This window comes from Chrysemys picta, chromosome 6, assembly GCF_011386835.1.
Source record: "Chrysemys picta bellii isolate R12L10 chromosome 6, ASM1138683v2, whole genome shotgun sequence".
Taxonomy (NCBI): Eukaryota; Metazoa; Chordata; order Testudines; family Emydidae; genus Chrysemys; species Chrysemys picta.
Window position 1 is genome coordinate 29,900,665 of NC_088796.1, and position 26,380 is coordinate 29,927,044.

At 40.7% G+C, this 26,380-nt stretch overlaps 1 protein-coding gene across 10 annotated transcripts; it reads right to left on the reverse strand.

The window, feature by feature from the left end:
* Positions 1 to 2,392: 2,392 nt before the first annotated feature.
* Positions 2,393 to 26,148, reverse strand: C6H5orf34 (chromosome 6 C5orf34 homolog). 10 transcript variants are annotated; one of them, XM_065598896.1, is made up of 14 exons: positions 25,583 to 26,148; positions 24,701 to 24,757; positions 24,233 to 24,456; positions 23,625 to 23,714; positions 21,356 to 22,020; positions 20,342 to 20,443; positions 14,452 to 14,575; positions 12,567 to 12,658; positions 12,186 to 12,255; positions 10,227 to 10,397; positions 8,436 to 8,530; positions 5,210 to 5,290; positions 3,796 to 3,836; positions 2,393 to 3,118 (listed from the first exon to the last, which is right to left on the reverse strand). In XM_065598896.1, the coding sequence occupies exons 3-14, from the start codon at positions 24,425 to 24,427 to the stop codon at positions 2,928 to 2,930; spliced, it is 1,917 nt and encodes a 638-aa protein (XP_065454968.1). In that variant the 5' UTR covers positions 24,428 to 24,456; positions 24,701 to 24,757; positions 25,583 to 26,148; the 3' UTR covers positions 2,393 to 2,927. The 10 variants fall into 10 exon arrangements, with proteins under 10 accessions (XP_065454968.1, XP_065454964.1, XP_065454967.1 ...); XM_065598892.1 differs by having other exon boundaries at positions 8,436 to 8,563; XM_065598895.1 differs by lacking the exon at positions 25,583 to 26,148 and adding an exon at positions 25,364 to 25,495.
* Between the last annotated feature and the right edge of the window lie 232 nt (positions 26,149 to 26,380).

Genomic DNA, 26,380 nt, shown 5'->3' on the forward strand with positions numbered 1-26,380 from the left:
GATCACTCTAGCGACGCAGCGGGCGGCCCGCCGCTAAAAGGCACAAAGCACTCTGGGATAGCGGCTGGCGGACAGACCTCCAGGAGCCTCCCCTCGCGGGGGCCCTGCCCGCGCTGTGGCTGCTCTCACCGCAGCGGGGGAGGGGCGGTGACTGTTGCCGCGGCCCGGGGAAAGCTGCGAGGAGCTGCCAAGGCAGACGGTGCCTCCGTCCCGCTGATGGCAGCGTCGGATCCCCCAGGCCCCGCCCGACCAGCCCCGTTAGCTTTGGGCAAATGGTCATTTGATTATGCAGCGTTCCCTTGTAAAACGTTTCCCAGAAAATAAGCGCTGCCGGCCTGGCTAGGTCAGGGAATGTAATCCCAGCGCCAGCCCGCCCCGCCTGCAGTACAGCCAGCAGTTAAAAGCCACATAATGCTACACTGTGCTCTGGAGGCAGCCACCTGGCTGGTAAGCAACAGCAGCTTGTGAAAATCAGCATCGTAGAATAGGGTTAGACAGGACTGTAAGGGTCACATGGTCTAATCCCAGCCAGTGCCAAGCTGTAGGATTTGTCATGTCTAAACCATCCAAGACAGATGGCAGATCCCAGTCTCCGGAAAACCTCCAAGGAAGGAGATTCCCCAACTTCCCGGGGTAGTTTGTTCCATTGTCCAACTGTACTTAAGAAAAATTTAACTGAGATTTAATCTAAATCTGCGATGCTGCAGTTTGAACGCATTGCCTCTTAGCCTGCACTCTGTAATAGGAGTGAGCAACTTTTCTCCACCTTTTTTATGGCAGCCTTTTCAGTATTTAAAGACTGGTATCTTGTCCCCACTTCATCTGCTCTTTTTCAAACTAAACATACCCCGTTCCTTCTGCCTTTGGCCCTATGGCTTGTATTCTAGCCCCTTGATCTTTGTCACTCTTTTCTTTCCAGTTTCTTTACATCATCTACAGCTGAGCACAAGTAGCTAAAAAAAGCTTCACGCATCGTTTAATATTTCAAAGTTAAGGGTTTTTTTTCCTTTCTTGAAATTAAATTACTGTATATACTTGTTTATTAGCCCGTTCATTTATAAGCCAACCCCCCAAGATGGATAGGTAAAAAATAACAAAAACTGTATGACCCTTTCATAAGCCAACCCTACATTTCAGGAGTTGGCAAACTTTGGCTCCTGGCCTGTTCGGGTAAACCGCTAGCAGGCCTGGACATTTTGTTTACCTGGAGTGTTCAGTCACAGAGCCCCTCAGCTCCCAGGGGCTGTGGTTTGCTGTTCCCAGCCAATGGGAGCTGTGGGAAGTGGCACCACTTCTAGCAGCTCCCAGTGGCTGGGAACGGCAAAACTTCCCGTAGCTCCTAGTGGCTGAGAATGGCAAACCGTGGCCACTGGAAGCTGAGGGGCTGTGTGCTTGCAGACACGCCAAGTAAACAAAACGTCCTGACCCGCCCGCAACTTACCCTGACGGACTGGGAGTCAAAGTTTTCCAACCCCTGCTATATTTTAAAAGTTGGCATCACAAGAAACACTCAGAAGTTTTGCTGGAATTATTTTAATGTAATCCAACAAAAAAACCTATTGTAGTTATAACAACTGAATATGTATTCACCTTCAAAATTAGTCAATATTTAAAATCAGTAAATTGATATTTAAAACAAGTAACTTAGAACAATATGAGACTTTAAAAAGTCTTAAAATCCTTCAGACTGAATCAGTCTCTGATTCACTAACAGTTTATTAAACTCAGCTTCAGTCACAGCTGCACCTGTATTGTCATCATAGATGTCAGCAGTGTCGTCTTCAGACTCAGATTCCTTCCCATCATCAGACTGGTGTGTAATCAATCATCTTCTGACCCGTTGAATGCATTGCTGATACAGCATTTCTGAAATGATTTTTCTATCATTTCCAAGGGAATGGACACCCACGCATTCTTGATCCACTGGGCGACCAGACTGATTTTGGGCTTCATAAGATTCCCGCCTTTTGTCAACTTCACCATGCCTGAGCACATCCATTCAGACCACATTTTGCATAGCCTGTCTTTAAAGGGTTTGTTCAGGCAGACATTATGCTCCAAAGTATCAATGCTAAAAAAAAAAAAAAAACTTGTTCATGCTGAAAATTGTTAAAGAGCATTTTATGAACGATTGGAGTGTTGTGGGTTTTGGAAATAATTTTGGTAGTGCAAGCTTCTTTTCATTAGTGATTTAACAAAAGACTAGATAAAGCAGCGGAGAATATTCTGGAGGGAATAATCCTGTATTTGGCTGATAAGGTTAGGAAAAGACAAGATAATCTAGAAGACTTTTTCTTTATCTATAGTATGTATAAGTATGATAACCTAAAAAGAAAATACGTTTTGTTTAGGTAGGGCACTATAAGGCAATATTCATTAAATGAAAAACAAATGAGGGTTAGTGAAACTTTATTTTCAAAATGTTCTTAAAATACTATTTTACAGTAAAAGTATAGAGCACAAATAGTTGAGGGGCCATCTTGAATATTCCTTTGATCTCTTAAAAATAAAAGATTTTCAAATTTAAAAATTGCTTAACCAGATTATGATAGCCTAGTCAGTTATTTACCAGTAACTCAATTGCTTAAAGCATTTCTGTATATACATCAAACATGTTGGAATTTACAAACATGCATTGTCATTTTAATTTCTATTAAAGGCGGCACTTTTACTCAAGCACTACCTGTAAATAGAACCAGACTACATAAATATACCTAATTTCTGTTCTATCCTTTGTATGTCTGTATGCGTTATCTGAACTCATAGGAGAGTGTCAATTATTCAGAACAAAAATTACAGGCTTCCAACTCTTAGGGCCTGATCTTTCATTCCTTGCACATCCAAAAACCCCACTTGATACACAAGACTGCAGGATAGAGCCCATAAACATTTAAATAATGCTGGTCTTTCACGTGTTTGTTCAAGCATCACTTCCCAGAGGAGGCTAGGAGAGATTCAATATCTTGGATGACTTTTGAAGTTTTTTCCAAAGCCTCTGATATGCTCCTTTCACCAATATCCTCCGGTAAACTGTTTTCTGGTCGTCTTTCAGTAATATGAGATGGATTATTTTTCATAGCCGAAGTCTTATTTGGAACATTGCTGTTCTGCAGTAAGACTAGCAGTTGCTTTGTTAAGGAAATTTCTGTTTTGTCTCCCCTCTAATAATTGCCACTGCATACTGCAACCAATAAATAAAGCTATGAAATCTAATAAGTGAAAGTTCTTTAATATTTCCGCATCTTATTTCCATCAAATTTCTATATTAAATGAATATTTTCCTGTATATATCAAAGTGTATTTAAAAGAAAAGCCATCAAGGAAGATGTCAGATTGTGCAGTCTAAAGGAATTAACAATGCATGTTAAAAAGCTAAAATAAATTTAGGGGTAATTACATGGTGTTTTGAGTATATGAAGTAACAGGTTTTTTTGCAGCTGGCTTAACAATGGAGCAAAATTAAGGCACTTGATAACTTTGTATCTATCCCAAAAGGCATATACATCACTCCTCTTTACAAGAAAAGGTTAATAAAAAGATACAATATAGAAGTTTGAACAATAGAACTATTCCCTTCTGAGGATTTCTGTATGTTCTGCCAATTTTTTGGAGTTCCCAGTGGTGTGACATGGGGAGCATGCCTAGGATAAATAACTGGGCAGAAACTTAAAAAAAAAAATTATATATATATATAAATAAAACCATTAAAAGGAGAGACCTACACAATAAAAGGAATAAAGGACACTGTCATTAAACACTCAAAATATGCTAAAGAAATATTTGTTGAAAGGATACAGTTAAATCTTTGTATTTTCTCAAGTTCAGCAACAACAGACCTGTTAAAAGAAGATTTAAAACTTTTATATAGCAGGATAATGAAAAATTTCTCATGTATATTTTTGCCCTTATGATTTTATTTCCTTATGCAGTTTTATAGATGGCCTGTACAAGTAAAAGAATTATTTGCTTTTTCCTCCCCCTTCATATTTTTGAGGTCAGTGGAACTGCTCATGTGGATAAAGTTAAATATGTGCAATTGTTTGCAGGATGAGAGCTCTACTTTGAGAATATTCTCCCCCTCCAATTTTAATTCAATCTATATAGAGCTTTTTAATGCCAAATTATATAGGTGTGCCAGTATTCTTAAATATCAGCACAGTGCTAGGGAATAGTTTACATATTAATTAAAAAGGGCACAGCTAAAAGTCTAGTTAATTTAAAATGTCAGTTGGAAGTACTTTCAAAGTACTTTCAAAGTACTACACTTGCACCTAAAGCCCTCTGCCAGTTTGTGGGCTTGTGATCACATTTCCCTATTTTTTTTAAAAAAAGTTTCTTCTATTGTTCTGTAAAAGACACACATACAAAGGGAGAAATGTATATAAATTGCTTATATAAAATCCTGTGACGTGCTCAAAGCAAACAAGAAAAAAGATTTTTTCCTTAACGATCTCTGAGATAGTAATTTTAGATGTTACTTTTAACAGTTCAGAAAAATAATTCAAACAAAAGTATGATTAAATAGTCCCTTTAACTACTGTTACAGATTCTGTAGAAGCACAAGATGTATTCCTGTGGGGTCAGAATAGCGGCTATTAGAACAAAAACTTTAGCAACAGGAAGAGTACAAAGCCAGCACCTATTCTTCAAAGTAAATATTTATAATTGTGTTCTTAGTGCTTATTACCTATGTTATCTGAGCACTTCCCAAAATGATGGGAGTGTACACAGAATCTAAAATATGAAATGACATTGTTCTTCTGATTATAAGATTTTTATAGTAGACCGTCACAAGGAAGCATATATTTTGGGACTAGAATTTTCTGGATTTCCTATGCTAGTAAGGAAGTAATTTGTTTTTTAATAATGATGATTCTCTTATGTTCTCATAGCCCAGTTTCTCTGTTTGATCCTGCAACAAAGTCAAAACACTGTTTAATATTTGTCTTCTGCTTTGGCAAGAGCTTCAGCATTATGGTTTCAATACAGAAACAGAAAATAGATATGAGGAAACAAGCCTCTGTTTAAACACAAGCTGCTTGTATAGTTTAATATATTGTAAAAAAATATATATATATATGTGGAGTCACAAAACATAAATGGGTTTACATTTTTCATCTTTAAAAAAGTGTAGTATGTCATATTTAGAGTTTAAAACTTTGGTGGTTTCCTTCTATATTATGAATAGCAAGTTATATGTGATGAGTACCAGTTTCTTTCAGTTGCAGGAAGAGTCTCTCCCTCATCATCATTCAAACTTCTGCACCATGCTACTACTGTTTTGATGTACCTGTATTAAGAATACAATTCATAAAAAAGAAAATCATTCAGATCAGACAAATACCCCTTAATTAAATGTGAACAGAAAGTTGACAACATTAAACAATAAATCTGGAGTAGGGAATGGAACAGAATAGAGCTAACCTCCAGGATATTCTTACGTGTATTTGATAAAAGAGGAAAACAAGAAACCCTCCAGAATCAATAAGCAATTACCCAGTGAAGAAATTTGTCCTTTTATGAATCCCACATATAAATGAAAAAACCTTACTGTACAACTGAGTATATTAATTATGTTTAAAAACCACAAGGAACGTTACTTTGCATTTAATTTGTTGCTTGTAAAGCACTTTTTAGAGTTTCAGGTGATAGAAGAGGAGATTAGATACTGGAGATGGAAAGGGACAGCTTAGTGGTTTAAAGCATCAGATTTGATATGCCCAAACTCACTGGAACCAAAAACCAGTTTTGAATGCTATATGGTCAACTCAGCCCTTAAACTTAATTCATGGAACTGCTATATTATGAAGTTCCATTCACTTTAATATGCATGTGTTTTGAATTCGACTTTAAAACTGAGGTATTGTCTGCTCTGCATGGATATTAAAGAGTCCACAGTAATTTTTGTAAGAATACAGATTGTCACAGGCATAGGCACCAACTCCGTGGGTGCTCTGGGGCTGGAGCACCCACAGGGAAAAATTAGTGGATGCTCTGCACCCACCGGCAGCCAAGCTCCCCTAACCACCCGCTCCGCCCCACCTCTCACCTCCTCCCCCGCCTCCCTGCGTGCCATGTCTCCGATCCTCTGCCTACCTCCCAGTGCTTCCGGCCACCAAACTGCTGTTTGGCAGCTCTTAGGACTTTCCAGGAGGGAGGGGGGAGAAGCGGGGATGCGGCGCGCTCAAGGAAGGTGGTGGAGAAGAGACAGGGCAGGGGCGGGAACTTGGGGGAAGGGGTCGGAGTGAGGACAGTGCAGTGGTGGGGTCGAGCACCCACTAGGAACAGTGGAAGTCGGCGCCTATGGTTGTCCTTGACCACAGTTTCCCCACTCCTATATTGCAAAGTGCACCAGCTGTCCACTTGGTTGCATCGCAGTGATCAAGTAATCTCTGTTAGTTATATATAATATATGGTGTGCACAGTTTGTCAAGTTACTTGGATAATCTTTATGATGAGAAGAGCTACATAAATATAAGATATTACATAACAGCATCTGAACACCCTAAGCAGCTGTCTAACGGCATGTCTTCACTACCCGTCAGATCAGCGGGTAGCGATCGATCTATCAGGGATCGATTTATCGCGTCTAGTGTAGACGCGATAAAATCGATCCCCGATCGCTCTGCCGTCGACTCTGGAACTCCACGGCAGCAAGAGGCGGAAGCGGAGTCGGCGGGGGAACAGCAGCAGTCAACTCGCCGCCGTCCTCACACTCAGGTAAGTCGACCTAAAATACGCAACTTCAGCTATGCTATTCGTGTAGCTGAAGTTGCGTATCTTAGGTCGACCCCCCCTCCATAGTGTAGATCTAGCCTAAAAAATAATGGATAAGGACATGGGTTTTATTTTAGAAAAATAACGTTCTGTTAAACTGCATCATTAACACAACTGTCTGCCAATGAGCAAACTAATGGCTTAAGTCCTGCTTGTCTCGTTTGCATACTCACAACAGCAGTCCCACTAACTTCAATTAGATCAAAAACAACAAGGAGTCTGGTGGCACCTTAAAGACTAACAGATTTATTTGGGCATAAGCTTTCGTGAGTTAAAACCTCACTTCTTCAGATGCATCACCTTCTTCGTGAGGTTTTAACTCACGAAAGCTTATGCCCAAATAAATCTGTTAGTCTTTAAGGTGCCACCAGACTCCTTGTTGTTTTTGTAGATACAAACTAACACGGCTACCCCCTGATACTTCAATTAGACCAGTGGTTCTCAAACTTTTTTTCCAGTGGACCACTTGAATATTGCTGAGGGTCTCGGCAGACCACTTAATGATATTTCCAAATATTGTTTGTACCGTTAGCTAACTATTGTAGAAGTGCTTTGGATAAAAGTGCTATATTAAAATAACTTAATAATTAACATATATTTGTTCTACAAATAACAGCACACAACTCATTTTAATATCAGTAGTCTTACCTTTCTAATGCAATGGATGTGCCCTCTCTCCCCTGCCGCAGCAGCCCCTGAGCTGGGAAAGGGTGGGGGAGTTGTCTCTCTCCCTCTCTCCCCCACCACAGCAGCCCCGAGCTGGGGCTGTGAAGGAGGGGTGTCTCTCCCCAGCCACAGAGCTGAGGCTGGGCAGGAGGGCCCTCTCCCCGTCAGCTGTAGCCCTGGAGCTGTGGAAAGTCACCTCTTTCTCTGGCCGCCGCACCCCTGCACGTCCCAAATTCCACCCACTCCCGCATGCCTGTGCGGATCCACTAATTAGGAGGGTGGCCCTTCATTCTTTTGTGTGCGGCTGCGCAGGCGTGCACCTTAGAGGGAACTATCTGTGGACCACCCGAATGGAGCTTGCGGACCACAGTTTGAGAACCACTGAATTAGACTACTTGTGTCATCATGGTGAGTAGAATTAGCCTTAAGAAATTTATGGAAGTGATGCAAGAAAATTAACATTCAAATAATTCAAGAATTGCTATCTGATCAAATTTGCGTTAATATTGGTACAAAAATAATTCATAGAGAATTTAAGTTAAGCAACTTTTTTGAACCCTATAAGTAGCTGTTGATATCGGGTATACCTAAGCAAAGAACAAGTGCTCTCCCTAGCCCTTTTGGTTAGGATACATTATTTGAGGGGAAAAAAAAAAAAGAAAGGGGGGGGAGAGGGCAACTAAAAGTAGCGTCACAGTTAGACCCCTTGCCAGTTCCTCTTGAGTGTACCCCCCAGATGACAGGCTCTGCTTCAACTCCTAATAGCTATTATTCAGAATGATGGAAAAATTATTAAATTAAGTGAATATCCCATCAAATTGCACAGCTCAGGGCTTCATCCAGTTAATCTGGATCTTTGCTAGCCAGTCAGGTACAACCTTTTTCCACAGTCTATTTTACAGAAACACATGAAACTATTTACATTTCTTGACACAAAAAACTTTTTACTGAATTCCTGAATTTGTTAAATTTGTTCCATGTATCAACTATACCTTTCATAGAGTCCAGGATGGTTTATCTGGATTAGCTGCTGTGCCCCATCAGGAGAAATTACTTTACACCATCCTGTGGTAGCACCTTGATTTATCTTGGAAGAGAAAGACGAAAGAGCATCATTGTTCTGCAGTGGAATCAAAGAGGTAGACCTACTTTAAATAACAGCAACAACATATGCTAGTTCAAAAAGAAATATCTGCAAATGCTTCACTTAAACATTTGTATCTGGTATAGATGTAAGGTGTGATCTGGCAGCATGATCATAGAAACAACAACTGGGAGTTCCTGGTGCCAAACATTGCCCAAAACACGGATTTCAATGTGCTGTCTGAGAATAATGGAAAATTCAACCCCTTCACTTCCTGTCTGACCTCATGTGAAGAAATGTCCAGTCTTTCAGAATATTTAATTCCTTCTACTTTCATCTGGAGAATGAGGTTATAGATTTGTCTTCATTCTCAAGTTCTGTTATTAAGAGTAGCAACTTCATACAAATGAAACATCATTTCTTAACAAATCTTACTCTGCATGTACTGAGTCACATCTGCTGATGCTTCCCCGCCCCAGTACTTTTTACTTCAGTCAACATTCTAACACAACAGAGCTACAGAAGAGTGAGCTGGATTTTTCCCCCAAGCTAAAGCATTATCTGTGGAATTGTTAAACTTCCAATGGCAAGTCGTTTATTACCAGCAATAATGCATGAACTAGAAATCACATAGCAACTCTCACTCCCACCATCAACTCTGAGTTTGCAACTTGGCACTCAGGAAAAAGAAAGAAAGAAAGAAAAAGTCTTTTTTACTTGAAAACTGAATCGATTTACAAAATAAATATGGAATCCCATTTCCACAGGTCACTTATCACAGAGGAAGCATATATTGCATTATTAGAATATCTGCTGATAAAGGATGGCTTTAATGCCAAAAATTAATCTAAAAAACTTTGATTCTCCTTTTTGTAAGAATTAAGATAAGTGAGCTTGGGAAATGTGTTTAATATTTGTTAATTTCTTAGAGGAGCAAGAATGATGCTCTCAGCTAGAACTAACCAGCTACAGCTCATATGCTTTAGATATGATCAGCACTGGCCTAGTAAGCTTGATTAAGTATGGCTTGCTAGAGGAAATTAATGTGGTTTCCTTGTCCAGTGTAAACAGGACTTCAAGTCAGTCTTGGTGATTTACTCATTTTTGTCAAGTTGGTAATACTACATAATTTGTAAATGTAAGTGAAGTTATACCCCACCTTTTACTTTAACACTTTTTCTGAGAGGAGATAATTGTCTGAGGCAACAACCCCCATTTCAAATTACAAAAAAAAAAAAATTGAGCACTCTCTTTTACTACCAATACACTTAGTATATTTTTCAAGGATAAACAGTTCCAACAAAATTCACATAATAGCAAACAAATGTATAAGTACCAGTGCCTCTCTCCTTAGTTATGGTTATGAGACAAGGGCTGTCATTACAGGATAAAGGAGAAAAAGTTTCTGAGAGCCCCCTTGTTAAAATATTGGCAATATATCAACAGTGGCAAACAAGGAAATATCAGATTTTCAACTAGATGAAATATCAATTTACCAGCTTGTGACAGTGAACCACAATATATAACCAATGTGACTTACAAACCCAGGGCAGATGGAGGCTCCCCAACTGCACAATTTGCTTTTTATGCATATCAGAACTAAGTATAAAATTTTCCCTAGACTTCACATTTATTAACTAATACCACCTTCAGATAGAAAGATTTTAAAAACAGATATTTTCCTGCTCCTGAGAATTACCTGTGTTCTTCCATAGCAAGAGCTGAAATCCCAAACCATATTCAAGGTCATCCCATCACAAAACAGAGCATGGACTTTATTATCTGAATATGCAACAAGTCTTCCCACATTGGGAATAACTGTTTCATGCAACGGAACTGGCAGCATTTCTCTTCCATCTGTCCCTGGTATCTAATGTGAACCAAGTGTTCAAGAAAAAATAAAATTTACTATATTTAAAGTTGTATCATTACTAATATTTAATTTGTACACAGATTCACAGTGCAGCTTTTTTTATTGAGACACCAGCAACCTGCTTCCCTGCCTTGTTGCTCTCTGATTTGCTGACATCCCCTTACATTCAATGGGTTCAGGCCCCACCAGCTAGTCCTTTGTTCTTAGTTTATACCCACCCGTAGGATACATGTAACATTAAAGAATTAAAGTTATCTTAAGTTCGGTTAAGGGTGTGACTTAACCAACAAAGGATGGAGAAGCAGAGCACCACTTCACAAATGAGCAATCGGGAAGGTAAAAGAAAGATTATGATCCTGACTTCAACACTAGATATAGATATCTCTGTGTGTGTCTTATAAAGAAGCCCCCAATCATCAAGTAAAAGGCCTTGAGAATAATAATTAGTACTGTAGTGTGGGAAGGATGTATGACAGGGGTGGGCAAAATACAGCCCGCGGGCTGCATCTGGCCTTCCAGCTGTTTTAATCTGGCCCTCAAACTCCCGCTGGGGAGTGGGGTCTGGGGCTTGTGCTCCAGCCAGGGAGCAGGGCCGGGGGCCACTCCACACGGCTCCTGGAAGCAGTGGTATGTCCCCCCTCCGACTCTTATGCATAGGGGCAGACAGGGGGCTCCACTCCACACGCTGCCCTGCCCCAAGCACCACCCCCGCAGCTCCCATTGGCCAGGAACTGTGGCCAATGGGAGCTGCAGGGGCAGCGCCTGCAGACAGGGCAGCACGCAGCAGAGCTGTCTGGCCATGCCTCTGCGTAGGAGCCGGAGGGGGGACATGAAGCTGCTTCCAGGAGCTGCTTGAGGTAAGCACTACCTGGAGTCTGCACCCCTGAGCCCGCCCCCCCCCCCCCGTGGCCCAACCCCCTCCCCCAGCCCTGAACCCCTCTGTCCTCGCCTAGAATACCCTCCTGCACCCCAAACACCTCATCCCCAGCCCTGAGCTTGCACCCCCAGCATCACCCCCTCCCACACCCCAATCCAAATGTTGTGAGCATTCATGACCTTCCATACAATTTCTATACAGATGTGGCCTTCGGGCCAAAAAGTTTGCTCACCCCAATGTATGGTTTCAAAAGTAGCTAATAAAATAAAGAGCTGTAGTAACAAGACAAAGAAAAACTGTCTTAAAAGAAACAAGTCCAAATCTTCCCATAAATTTAGCCATTTAGTTCTGCTTGGGGGTGGGAGGGAGAAGGTACGAAAGGGAAGGCCTTGGGAAGAAAGGAGGCTGTAGATCTTATCTGGATTAAGACTGGAAAGAAGGGTGAATTGTCTCAGATTGGTTTTTAGCTGAAGTGACTTCAGCTAAAAACCAATCTGAGACAATTCACCCTGTCTTTCCAGGTCTTAACCAGATAAGATCTACAGCCTCCTTACTGCTGCCCAATGAGCTGCTAGATGCGTCTAAGCACCCACAGGTTTAGCTCATTTGTAAGTATCTCGATCAAATGCTTATAGATGTTTTATACTGTGACATATAAGTTGCTTATTAGTTAGGCTTTTTAGGCATGTTTAGAGCAACGGTATCAATACCATTTGGCCTTTGGATTTAATAAAGGAATTTATGGCTAAATTAGTGTTTGGTGGTTTCCCATATCAATATTATTAATTTCAAATATTACTAATTCCAACATCACGTCTCTCTTTCCCAGAAGCTGTTGTCTATAGACCCTACTAAACACATGCTAACAGTTCAAGTGTTAACATAATTACAAGTCTTCAGTTACATACCATTTTCCAGCAGCAGATATTGTAATTATGGGTTAATGAAAGTTTAGTCTTGTAACAGTATTGGAGAATTCTGAGAAGGAAAAAAATACATCTCATATGCAGAAAACATTATTTTTATTATATTATTATGCTGCACTGCACAAATACTTGCCGTAGCTTCATTTACACAGTTATTGTTAAGGGTCTATTTTGTAACCTATTTCATTATGCTTATATATTTTTCTGATACTGTTGATATAAATAACTTTGATTTATTTCTTATACTCACAGCTATAGTTGAAGTCTAACTAGAACAACATGGTAATCATTATTTGTCATCTTTGTTACTGAATGCCCTTCCAAAGGCTAGAGCAATTAATATAACAAAAATGAATAATTCACCGGATTGCCTGGGTAATAATGGAACAGATGGAGTATGGACTTTCTGGTGTATCAGGAGGCAGACTGTTTGCTGAATACATTTTTTCTTCTCTCTAGAACATAACAGAAAATAGAGGAGTTATTTATAGATATTGTGGTATTTAAGAACTAGCAAGATATCAAGTTTTGGGCATTCCTTCGCCCAGTGAACTGTTATAGCAGCATGTTTGCGCTGAAGGACGAATAAGAATATCCTTTCAAAGCTAAAGGGCAGTCATATTCATTAGGCCACATTCTACACTCAGACCTAAGTATAAAACTTTCACAGACTAAACAGGAACGGAGTACTTTTATGAAAGGGCAGATTTTGGCCTACTATCTGTAAATGTGACGCTAATCCAAGTAATAAACCAGTTTTGAGGCCTGTTGTGTGGAACCTTACCCTGCTTTAAATTCTTAAACTATCCAAAGTGGTTGAAAGATGGCAGGAGAGTCATTTTACCTTGTCAACATGTTAAATAAAATGTTGAGAGAAAACAGGAAACAGTCAAAGAAAATATAAACAAAGTGAATGAATATACCTTGATCTGGTGAGGTTACAAAACTATCATGACAATGCACCTAAATCTTAAAACAAAGCCATATCCCCTCTATGGATCATTAGAAACGTATTTTGATAGAATAAAAAGATTTTGAAGGTTGCCGCCCATATTTTGAATGGTTCTTTTGAGGCACACTAGACACCTTATTCAGCATGGGAGGAGGCATCACCACCACCACCTCAAACAAACATCATGTCATGGTCATCCCCTTGAACCAAGGCCTTTCACCAAGGCCCAGCTGTGATGCTATTATCTGATTTTGAAAGATATTCTGACCAGACCAAGTAAGGAAATAGCCCTAGAAATAGTTATGTTTGGTTCTGTTTTCTTAGCAACTCTTAAGATGTGAACATAAGGTTGTTATCCACACACACCTCTGAGTCAATTTCCATCCCGCCCCCATTCAAGTGCCTCATTTTAAGAGCCTGGTTTAGACAGCCAGAACAAGTTACACTTTGCAACACTCTGCTGTGACCATCTTAGAAACTGATTCACTATGGAGGTTTTACTGAGTCTGCAGTTGCCAACTCAGTAATTTGCTGTGCCACCTGTGGTCAATTAGCAACTGAACTCCATCCTAGACACACAAGCTGTATTTTCCTATATTTTCTGTTCTTTATTATTTATAGTATGGTAGCACCAGCTAAAAATCAGGATATCCCCAAACCCATTGTGCTAATACTTGAGACAGGCTCTGCCCCAAAGAGCATGAAATAAATAGATAAGAAAGAAAAGGTGAGAGGGAAAACAGAGAGAGAGGTGAAGAGACTTGTCCAAAGTTAACTAGGTCAGTTGCAGAGCAAGGAGTAGAACCCAGGTCTGCTGGGTCCCATCCACTGCACCACACTGCCTCTTTTATTTGTCTTGTTTTATTAAAGGAGATCAGAATATAGTAAGACAGCTTAAGAGCTGAGAGCTACCACTTAAAACTGACATCTGGACCTTTGATGCCATTAAAAAAAAAAAAAAAACTTTCAAGAATGAAGTTTTTAAAAGGGAAAAATTTTAACAGAGAAAAATGGGGAATATGGGATCACAATACCTACTTTCTTGAGTTTGAGATAAATATTCTAACCAGATTTTTCTCTAATTCACAAGTGATAAAAATACATTATTGAAAAATCTTCAGAGAAGCGATTACGCAAAATACTAAAGTGTGACTTAAACTAGAACAATGTCTTAGTACAAACTGTCCTGTTATAGCAGTGTCTTCAAGTGAAATATGCTGATAACCTCAAATGGAAAATTAGAGTAGCATTCAAATAGTAAAACAGTTTGGGTTTTTTAAGTAGTGCAATTCCCACCTGTCTTGTTTCTTTGTGAACAGAATAATGTGTAAAATAGTTTCCCAAAAATGCTCCTTCTGACTTGAAAACTGATCCATCTCCAGGATAAATTTCTATAAAGTTTTCAATATCATGGATAAGCCTAAGAGATCAGAAGACAGAACACAAAAGGAGTTAACAACTATCGGTATTGCCAGTTAAAGGGGAAAAAAATGGTAATTTACTAGATGTGAATACACATCCTTTCACCAAAGGCTCCATGTGAAAAGTTATTTCCTTGTTTCTCCAAACAGTATTCTTATTGCTTATTTTTTTATTTTTCCCTTTAAAAAGGAAGCTTAGAACTATCCAATTATTTTAAAAACAGAGAGCCCTAAATATAAGTAGCTATCCCATAAAAACAATTCACCCACAGGTATTGGAAATGAAATATAGCAATGATGGAGGAGTGAGATGTATGTCCACATTAGGGGGAAGTTCTGATTAAACCCCGCAAGAGGCAGGAAATTCAGGGTGTGTCTACACTGCACAATTGTCGCCCAAACTTTTGTCTTTCGTGGGTACTTAAGCCCCACCGCGAAAGACAAAAGTTTTGCAGATGTAAGCGGCAGTGTGAACGCAAACTTATGCCGCTTGCAGGACTGGAAGTAGTTTGTCGGCAAAAGTGCTGACAAAATACCGCAAAAAGAGCGTTCACACTCGCTGACTTTTAGCGACAAGACTGTGTCAACACAGACTTGTCGCTAAAAGCTGCGCAGTGAACATAAGAACGGCCATACTGGGTCAGACCAAGGGTCCATCCAGCACAGTATCCTGTCTGCTGACAGTGGCCAATGCCAGGTTCACTCCCTCTGGGGCACCTAACAGGTAATAATTAATTAATAATTATAATTAATGGAGATATCCCATCTCCTAGAACTGGAAGGGACCTTGAAAGGTCATCGAGTCCAGCCCCCTGCTTTCACTAGCAGGACCAAGTACTTATTTTGCCCCAGATCCCCAAGTGGCCCCCTCAAGGATTGAACTCACAACCCTGGGTTTAGCAGGCCAATGCTCAAACCACTGAGCTATCCCTCCCCCCCGGAGATCAAGAGAGATCAAGTGATCTCTCTCCTGTCATCCATCTCCACCCTCTGACAAACAGAGGCTAGGGACACCATTCCTTACCCTCCTGGCTAATAGCCTTTAATGGACTCAACTTCCATGAATTTAATCCAGTTCTCTTTTAAACCCTGTTATAGTCCTAGCCTTCACAACCTCCTCAGGCAAGCAGTTCCACAGGTTGACTGTGCACTGTGTGAAGAAGAACTTCCTTTTATTTGTTTTAAACCTGCTGCCCATTAATTTCATTTGGTGGCCCCTAGTTCTTATATCATAGGAACAAGTAAATAACTTTTCCTTATTTACTTTCTCCACACCATTCATGATTTTATATACCTCTATCATATCCCCCCCTTAGTCTCCTCTTTTCCAAGCTGAAAAGTCCTAGCCTCTTTAATCTCCCCTCTAGGGGTTGGAATGGGTCCCATATGTCATTTTAATTGCCCTTCTCTGAACCTTTTCTAATGCCAGTGTATTTTTTTTTAGATGAGGAGACCATGTCTGTACGCAGTATTCAAGATGTGGGCATACCATGGATTTATATAAGGGCAATAAGATATTCTCTGTCTTATTCTCTATCCCAGTGTTTCCAAACTTGGGACGCCGCTTGTGTAGGGAAAGCCCCTGGTGGGCCGGGCCGGTTTGTTTACATGCCGCGTCCGCAGGTCCAGCCGATCACGGCTCCCACTGGCCGCGGTTTGCTGCTCCAGGCCAATGGGAGCTGCTGGAAGCGGCGCAGGCCGAGGGACATACTGGCCGCTGCTACCCGCCGCTCTCATTGGCCTCATCTATCCTTTTTTAAATGATTCCTAACATCCTTCCTGTTTGCTTTTTTGACTGCCGCTGCACACTGCATGGACGTCTTCAGAGAACTATCCAAGATGACTCCAAGATCTCTTTCCTGATTAGTTGTAGCTAAATTAGCCCCCATCATATTGTATGTATAGTTGGGGTTATTTTTTCCAATGTGCATTACTTTACATTTATCCACATTTAGACAAGCTCTCAGATTTAATGCTAACTTAGCAACCTTACCACCTCTTCCTTGCATATAGTTATTTTGATATGATACAGGATTTTTCATTACATGATCACACATTATGTGATCTATGACTAGACCAGGGCCCAATCCTGCAACTTAATCTGGGTGGACAGTGCACTCTGTCCACAAAAAGCCCCACTGAAGTCCAAATGGCTTTACATGGGTACGGGGAAACACATTTAGAATGAATTGCAGAACTGGGGCCTTAATAGTCAGTCTGCTCATGTGGGTTAAACATTTGGAAAGTTCAAAAATATTTCACCCTCACTGTTACTTGGCAAATAGATGTTGTAGAGAAAGAATGAAGCTTTATAGTATTTTCCCACTATACTACTCTGAAGGACACAATACCAAATTCTCTCATTTCAGTGCCTTGATGACAACTGAAACCTTTCCCAACAAGTTTCAGAGTGGTAGCAGTGTTAGTCTGTATCAGCAAAAAGAACGAGGAGTACTTGTGGCACCTTAGAAACTAACAAATGTATTTGAGCATAAGCTTTCGTGGGCTAATCTCTAAGGTACCACAAGTACTCGTCGTTCTATTTTCAAACAAAACAGTTAAACAGCAAATGTGAAAGCATTTAAATAATCAGAGAGCTTGTCTACACTACCAAGTTTGTTGACAAAACTTATGTTGACACCCAAAAGTCGACAAAACAAAAATCGCCACAGGGTGTTCACACTTGCTCCCTCTGTCGACAGATCACGTCCACATTGGAGACACCATCATCGACAGGGTGAACAATGCACCGTGGGTATGTATCCCACAGTGCAGTGTTGTGGGAAGGAAGAGCTGATCGCTATGCATCTTGGGATTCTCCCCCAGTTCTCCCACAGCCCCCTCAGCTGCCGAGAGCAGCATCATGAGCAGCTCTGTGAGCTCTCCGTGCTGAAGAATGGCAAAGCAGCACAGCAGTCTGCCTGCCGCTGTGTTCCTAGTGCAGGGCAGAACAGGAGCATTCCAGTGATTTGCTCTTTGTTTGTTCCCCAAAGGGAGCAGCACACAGATACTTCCTGGAGCTTTGAAAAGGAGGGGCACATGCCTGCAGGGCAGCAGAGATCAAAACACTGAGGAGAGCAATCAAGGCTGGCATTGTGGGCAGGGCCGGCTCCAGGGTTTTTGCCACCCCAAGCGGCAGGGGGGGGGTGAGGGAGGGGAGGGGGAAGAGAGCCGTGATCAGCCGCACTTCGGCGGCAGCTCCACCACGCCGCTTTCTTCTTCGGCAGCACTTCGGCGGCAGGTCCTTCCCTCTGAGAGGGACCAAGGGACCCGCCACCAAATTGCCGCCGAAGAGCCCCTTCCCCTTGGCCGCCCCAAGCACCTGCTTGCTGTGCTGGTGCCTGGAGCCGGCTCTGATTGTGGGATACTGGCGGAAGACCGTTCTGTCGACAAAATCAGCAGTGTCTACAGTGGTTCTTTGTCAACAATAACGAGAGGGGAAAGACAAAAGTCTCTCGTAGGGGTGGAAGTTGTTTGTCGCCAAAACTGGATGTTTTTTGTGACAAAAGTCCCATTGTAGTGTGTACGCTCTTGCTGTTTTGTCACCAAAAGGCAGATTGTGGTGACAAAACTTGCCAGTGTAGACAAGCCCTTACTTTAAAATTAGGGCTGTCAAGCAATTAAAAAAAATTAATTGCGATTAATCACACTGATAAATAATAATAGGATACCATTTAAATATGTTTGGATGTTTTCTACATTTTCAAATATATTGATTTCAATTACAACACAGAATACAAAGTGTACAGTGCTCATTTTATATTTATTTTTGATTACAAGTATTTACACTGTAAAAAAAACCAAAAGAAATAGTATTTTTCAATTTACCTAATACAAGTACTACAATGCAATCTCTTTATCATGAAAGTTGAACTTACAAATGTAGAATTATGTACAAAAAAACCTGCATTCTAAAATAAACCAATGTAAAACTTTAGAGTCTGCAAGTCCACTCAGTCCTACTTGTTCAGCCAATCACTCAGACAAACAAGTTCATTTACATTTGCAGGAGATAATGCTGCCCGCTTTTTGTTTACAATGTCATCTGAAAGTGAGAACAGGCATTCTCATGGCACTGTTGTAGCCAGCGTTGCAAGATATTTACATGCCAGAGGTGCTAAAGATTCATATGTCCCTTCGTGCTTCAACCACCATCGTAGGGTTCTGCTTGATAACAATCCAAACCAATGCGGACCGACGCATGTTGATTTTCATTATCTGAGTCAGATGTCACCAGCAGAAGGTGGTTTGGGTTCTGTAGTTTCCACATTGGAGTGTTGTTCTTTTAAGACTTCTGAAAGCATGCTCCACACCTCGTCTCTCTCAGATTTTGGTAGGCACTTCAGATTCTTAAGCCTTGGGTCGAGTGCTGTAGCTATCTTTAGAAATCTCACACTGATGCCTTCTTTGCATTTTGTCCAATCTGCAGTGAAAGTGTTCTTAAAATGAACAACATGCGCTGCTATAACATGAAATATATGGCAGAATGTGGATAAAACAGAGCTGTAAACATACAATTCTCCCCCAAGGAGTTCAGTCACAAATTTAATTAATGCATTATTTTTTTAATAAGCATCATCAGCATGGATGCATGTCCTCTGGGATGGTGGCCAAATCATGAAGGGGACAAATGAATGTTTAGCATATCTGGCACATAAATACCTTGCGACGCTGGCTACAACAGTGCCATGAGAATGCCTGTTCTCACTTTCTGGTGACATTGTAAATAAGAAGAGCACAGCATTATCTCCTGTAAATGTAAACAAGCTTGTTTGTGTTAGCAATTGGCTGAACAAGAAGTAGGACTGAGGACTTGTAGGCTCTGAAGTTTTACATGGTTTTGTTTTTGAGTGGTTATGTAACAAAAAAACAACAACCTACATTTGTAAGTTGTACTTTCACAAAAAAGATTGCACTACAATACTTGTATGAGGTGAATTGAAAAATATTTCTTTTGTTTATCATTTTACAGTGCAAATATTTATAATCAAATATACACTTTGATTTCAATTACAACACAGAATACAATGTATATTCAAATGTAGAAAAACATCCAAAATATTTAATACATTTCAATTGGTATTCTATTGTTTAACAATCACGATTAATTTTTTAAACCACGATTTTTTTTTTTTGAGTTAATCGCATGAGTTGACTGCGATTAATCGACAGCCCTATTTTAAATGTTTTGCATATATAGCTATACAATTAATCCATAGTAGAATTTGGCTGATTGCGAAATCTGGATTCATTTAGAAACTGGGACCAACATATTAAAACTTGGTTGCCTGAAATTAGCCCTAAACAAGCAGCATAAATTTTCAGAGGAGCCAAACTCCTTAACTCTGGCAGCTGTCCATAGGAGCTACAGGAGCTCAATACTCCCCCCTCCAAAAAAAACCAAACAGTCCTCTTATTTAGGAGTTTTAAATGTGGCTTCAGAGTCCTAACTTTATTTGTACAATATATACCCACCTCAGAATTTTCAAAGACAAGAAATTCTGAAGCACCTTTTTAAAGTTCATATAATTAAAGAATGATTGAATAAAACATTTTTCAATTCAGTGACAAACGTTTACTCCCAAGCTAATACCACATTGGCCAAGTCACAGTCTATGAAGTTTTATTTCAGAGTAATGAACCCTGATAAATACAGCAAAAACATGTAAAATAGAGATTTGAATCTGGAAATTTCATTTTTTAAAAGCCTAATTCCCATAGAGGTGCACAAGCTTCCAAAAGTGAACAAATTATTTGTTTCTTACCTGTAAATAATACCCTGGCACCAAACAATTTTTATTAGTAGAGGGCATGAATTATGTTCATTGTCTTGCTTCCTCTGTAGAAAGAAGTCACAGAAACTCCACCTGGGCAAAAGTCAAAGACAGAAAAGCTGCAGTAAGTTTGCAGTTTATCAGTATTATTATTAATATTTTGCACTGTTCAAAGAAGCCAGGGAAATCTTCGCATAACTTGCTTAATTTTTGATAAAATATTATAAAAATGCAATACTCAACTCACTTAAAAAAGCAGCGCATATTCAGGAACTGCAAATGGATGAACTGAGAAACACCCAACTAGCCAAGAAGTTATTCTTCAGTTAATGAAAGGTCTCAGAGTAAACTGGTGTGAGAGACAGTGTTCAAACTTTGTGACCCTTAAAAAATTTGTTTCAAGGAAACTCAGTCTGCTCAATTATTACTATTTAACCTGACTTTCTAAGTTATAGCTGTACTTTCCCTCTCATACTTTATATGGAACAACTCACTTATAATCAAATATGAATCATGTTTTTGTGAACAGACAACAAGAATGGATGTGTACAAACGAACATAAAACACACACACACACCTTACCCGCTTCCTTTTTCTGAAAATACAGTTTTTAAAAAAAAGTAGCCCATGCCACTGGCAAATTTCCCAAGCATTATTTTCCCAAAACCCAAAGTAGTTGTAATGTATTTTTTCAATATCCCCATTACTGTTACTTGCATATTTGTCTAATTAGAGGTTCTCTCTCCACAATATACCAAATATTACAGCTCAGCATTTTTCTTCAGATTACTATTACAATTTCTTACACCAGTTTATGTATTGTTGGTCTTATGAATACCACATTTCATGAAGTTCGTAAGAAAAGTGTGTTTGTTACACATTTTATTTTAAATAGACATTTATGATGGTTAATAGTCAATCAGGCTATTGAAGAGCTGACATTCAGATCTTCGGAACTGTAAAATATATTGCACAAAACTAAAAAGCAAACAAATTTCCTGTTACCTGTGTAGGTGTGGTGCACTACAGCTGAGTGGCAAAGCTCTAGGCAAATGAGAAACTGCCTTTGTTTTTTCACTTTCCTTTAAAACATCAGATCCTGCAGTTCCATTTCTAGTGCATTTATTCTCCACATATGTTTTACATATGTTATCAATGTGCAATTGATAGAATATTAATGCCAAAGACAAAGGGTATTTCCATTCTTCTGGATATGAGGAAACAGACCAGCGCTGCATAACCCACACGTATTCAGATGAACAGCATGTAAGAGACAATGGGGCCTCATCTTGTCCTTTTATTTGGTTTAAATAGCCCTTTGATTTGTCCAGTTCCCTGCATTTGTTTATAGTCCAGCAATGTTCCTCTTTCTTATTCTCCATTCTCATTTGTTTAGGAAACATTTCTGAGATAAAACTTCTGCTTGATTTTCCATGCTGACCTTTGTTTTGATCATTGCTGTTTTTTTCAGAGAAAGATGAAGACGCAGCACACTTTTGGCTTACTTTGCATAAAAACTCCACTGTAAACTCTTGCTGCAGTTCTGACATGCAGAGATAAGCATGACCATCTAAGGATGAGATTTTTACACTGCCATTATCCATACATTCTGCTGCATCAGTAGCATTGGGGCTAGGCCAATTGATTTCTGAGATATCAGAGAGAAGAATCTAAAAAGAGGGAAATGAACAGAAGGTAGTAGAATCTATTTTAAGTGAATTTAGTTCTTCTGAAAGGTGACAGTGGTGAAGAGTGAATGTTCCTATTTATCTATAAAATAAGACATCTCACTTTACTTCTCAAGTGTGCCTCTACCTGTTCTAGCAGAACCATACTCAGTGCTAAAGGAGTAATTTAGTTACTATGCTCAGGCTCATTTAATCCTTGTCCTCTCTGTTGAGATTGCCAACAAGTAGGCTTGGCAGAATTTGATTATTTTTTTTTTTAATAATTTCAATGGCTAGAGTTAGTTAATTTTTAGCAATTTTTTTATCCATTTAAATTTTCACAATTGTGCAAAATTATAGGAAGGGAGGTCAGACAATAGTTATTTAATAACAGTAGATGCTGGGACTCAAAAAAATTAAAGCTTTTTAACCGTTAAAAACACATTTTTCAACATCACGTCAAATATACAAAGTAATTATCCTTTAATCAAAGTTCTCAAGTGGCATTTTTTTTTAAACTTTGCCTGTTTGTAAATTTCAATTATGATTGATAGAAATATATTTATTTCAGTTTATGTACAGTGAAATCAACATTTAAAAAAAAAAATCTCATCCTTCCAATTTTACCAACAGGGCAGCGGCTTTGATGATTTAGTGATGTGGATCTCTTTTGGAAAGTGTCTAGAATATATTCCCGAAGGAAATTTTAAAATATAATAATGAATTTAGACCTTTTATGGTATCACATTTCAGAGGTACCTGAAACCATACTTATTAAACCTATTTGCAAAAAAGGTGTCAAAATTTGATGTTAGAGCAGTTACACCTCAACTACCTAGCTACATACAAGTACAACTTACATTCTTCAACTTGCTTCAATTTACATTCTTGTATAACTTTTTCCACTGTGCCCATCATTTTAATATTGGGTGCTTTTACCAAACCAAATACATTAAATAAAATAGTTTCCATCCTTATTTCCAGGATGGATTACTTGTTCTATTTATTCCCTCTGAAGCACCTTGCATTGGCCACTGTCGGAAGACAGGATATTGGGCTAGATCAAGGGTCGGCAACCTTTCAGGAGTGGTGTGCCAAGTCTTAATTTATTCACTCTAATTTAAGGTTTCGCGTGCCAGTAATACAAGTTAACATTTTTAGAAGGTTTCTTTCTATAAGTCTATAATATAGAACTAAACTATTGTTGTATGTAAAGTAAATACATTTTTTAAAATGTTTAAGAAGCTTCATTTAAAATTAAATTAAAATGCAGAGCCCCCCGGACCCATGGCCAGGACCTAGGCAGTGTGAGTGCCACTGAAAATCAGCCCGTGTGCCGCCTTCGGCACGCGTGCCATAGGTTGCCTACCCCTGGGCTAGATGGACCATTGGTCTGACCCAATATGGCCGTTCTTATGTTCTTCTTATGTAACTTGAAAATCAAAATTTTCTAAACCTAATTTACCAACCAAACTGCATTTTACAGAACTTAAAAAAACCCCACATACAAGGAAAGTAAAACAAAATAAATAAATAAAATAAATCACTGAATCAGACTCTCACTGAAGTTTATTTTGCAAAAATATTAGCAGGTACGTAAAACTTACATTTTTCCTTTCAGAAGGTATGATACTTGAAGGTAAATACAAGGAACTACAAAACTGGTTCCGGAAATCTACTGCTCGTAGAAGTTGCTCCTGAGGAAAGGGTATGAGACATATCATCATAGAACTGGCTACGCAGAGGGAACATTTCAGTGTTGCTTTATCTCCTCTTTTTGAGAGGAAAATAGTGATTTATAATTCAGCATCATTTGTATACTGATAACCAACAATGCCATCACAATTTCTCTACAATGCAGAGGCACTGTATGAACTACCAAACGCAAAGGCACTGTATGAACTACCAATCAACATTAAGGTGTCTACATAGCCTTTCGGAATACTAAGGGCCAGATATATTGTCCATCCACAATGGGCTTCTATACATTTGAGAAGAACATGTTAGCTGACTGACAATGTTTACTTTGTTTGCTAACACTGGCAGTTCATTCAGTATTTCAACTACCTTTTTTTATAACATTGTTATGTTGTTTGCTGCTATAATGGAAGGAATAAAAATATGCCTTGGTACTACCTTCTTATCCCACCTGCTCTTCTCCTTTATTTTTGCTCTATTTGGAGATAGAATAGAAAAAGAAATTTAACCCACGTACTCGGTAGGTACTAATAACAAACTGAGTCCTTTGGCGAATCCTTTCAGCTGGCTGCAGAGGATGGGCAGAGACAGGAAGTGCCTTTTCAAAGAGGAATTCAGAGCCACAGGGAGAAAGAAGCAGTCTGGATCCATCTATATAGTGCACCTCTACAGAGTCATCCTCATAAAGAATCATGAGACTTTCAGGCTTCATTGCAGTAAAAGGAAAATGTCGAAGAGAACCTACATTAAGGAACAACAGACTTAGGCTATAAGGGTAGTCTTCCTAATACACATGTACAAATAATGAAACAGGAGCAGGTCTATAAAAAAGGATTACAGTAAATTCGTAGATCCACAGTTAATAAAACTATCACGTCATGGGGTGGTGCAGCAATGCAGTATGTATTTTTACTTTACATAGCATGCATAGACAAAACCAACAGCATAAGCTCCATTTTATATGTATAAATACACAAATACTCACCCCGTATTAAAGTATCGTTTACAGATTCAGTATGTCCCAAGGCAAATATCAACAGTTCTGGAAGAAAGTAAATACCGAAACTGCAATTAATTCTGCTGACTGTCAAGGCTAAAACGCTCCGTGTAGGACTTAGTTCAGGTGCCTTTTGTTTCACCACACTTAGCATTTGCTTATTAACAATACTTGGTACACAACATCATCAGGACAACAGAGGAGCACTGACAATGCTTCTGAGCTACGTTGTGCCTTTTCCGCAGGCACCATACGGGGGGGGGGGGGGGAGAATAACAATAACACACTTTTCTACAGGAGTCGTTTCAGCCCCAGAACTTGGGGGAGTTTAGCTGTATTATTCCCATCCCAGGGCCACACAGAGTCAAGGGCAGCTCCCCCAGGCCAGCCACAACCCTGCCCCCCGTCCCAGGCGCACGCCGCTGCGCAGAAGGGCGCCGAGCAGGGCGGAGGGCCGGGCGCTGCCTCAGACCGTGCAGCCGGAGCAGAGCGGAAAGCGCCGCGCCTCGGGGTTCCAGTGAGCCTGGCTCAGCGGCTCCCGCTCGAACGGCGGCGGATCCGGCGGGCTGGAGTTGGAGCCCAATGAGACGAGGAGGGGGCGGGGTGTCGTGTAGCGGGCGGGGCTATCGGAAGTGGGCGGGGCTTGCACACCCCGCTGGATGGCGAGGTTCTCGCGCGCGACCGCTGCGCGTGGAGGCTGTCCCGGCCCTGCCTGCGTGGTGCCGCCGGCTCGCTCTGCGGCTGGGCGCGCGCAGGGAGAAGGCCGGCGAGCAAGCCGCGGCGGACCGTCCTCCCGTTGTGACCTGTTCAGCCGCTGGGGCGTTACAGTCCCTTCGCCTGGGGGGGGGGGTCATTTCATTTTGCACTTACTAGTGATTGCCGCTTGTTCGCTCCCCTTGTCTTCCTCTGAGGTGTCGCTGCAGGCGTGGCCGTCGCTGCTTGAAATAGGGGTGCAGAGCGTAATGCTGCACCCCCTGGCTTGAAGTGATTTCAGTTATATACAGGGTAGGATGACCCCACAGCAAGTGTGAAAAATTGGGATGGGGTGGGGAGTAATAGGAGCCTATATACGAAAAATCAGGACTGTCCCTATAAAATCAGGACCTCTGGTTACCATTTGATTCAATGGCTCTCAGTATCCCCACTGTCAAAATTGTTCTAGCACACTGGGGATGGCTCTGGAAAGCAGGATTGGGTAGGTTCTTAGGGCCAAGGCCCGCTCTGGCTTTTTGGCCGCCCCAAGCAAAAAAAACCAAAAACGGGGCGTCAGAACAGCAAAGCAAAAAAAAACCCACACCTGCAGCGCGGCCGGAGCGTGGGGGCAGGAGCGGGCGGGAGAGAGAGAGAAGGGGGCGGCCAGGGCTACAGCAGGGGCACTGCCATGTGGCCCCTCTCGCTGCGCCACCTCCTGCCACGAGGGCTCCGCTCCGGTCAGCGGGGAGGGAAGGAAGAGGACTGCCCTGCAGGGTGCTCTGGTTCTCCCCGCTGCCGCCCCCTACAGGGCGGCCAGAGCAGAACAAAAAAAAAAAGCAGCCGTGCCACCCTAGGATTGGGCAGAATGCTGCCTTGAACAATCTGCCGCCCCAAGCACCAGCTTGCTCAGCTGGTGCTTGGAGCCAGCCCTGCTTAAGGCTGAGCTGAGCACCGCGAGAGCAGAGAGCTGCCATG

Coding starts and splice junctions, on each gene's coding strand:
- C6H5orf34 (XM_008168722.4), bottom strand. CDS start 24,866: ATGCTAAGTGTGGTGAAACAAAAGGCACCTGAACTAAGTCCTACACGG. Junction 22,021..23,624: donor TACCTTCTGAAAGGAAAAAT/GTAAGTTTTACG, acceptor CCCTCTTTTTAG/ATTCTTCTCTCTGATATCTC. Junction 12,659..14,451: donor TTCACAAAGAAACAAGACAG/GTGGGAATTGCA, acceptor GTTATGTTCTAG/AGAGAAGAAAAAATGTATTC.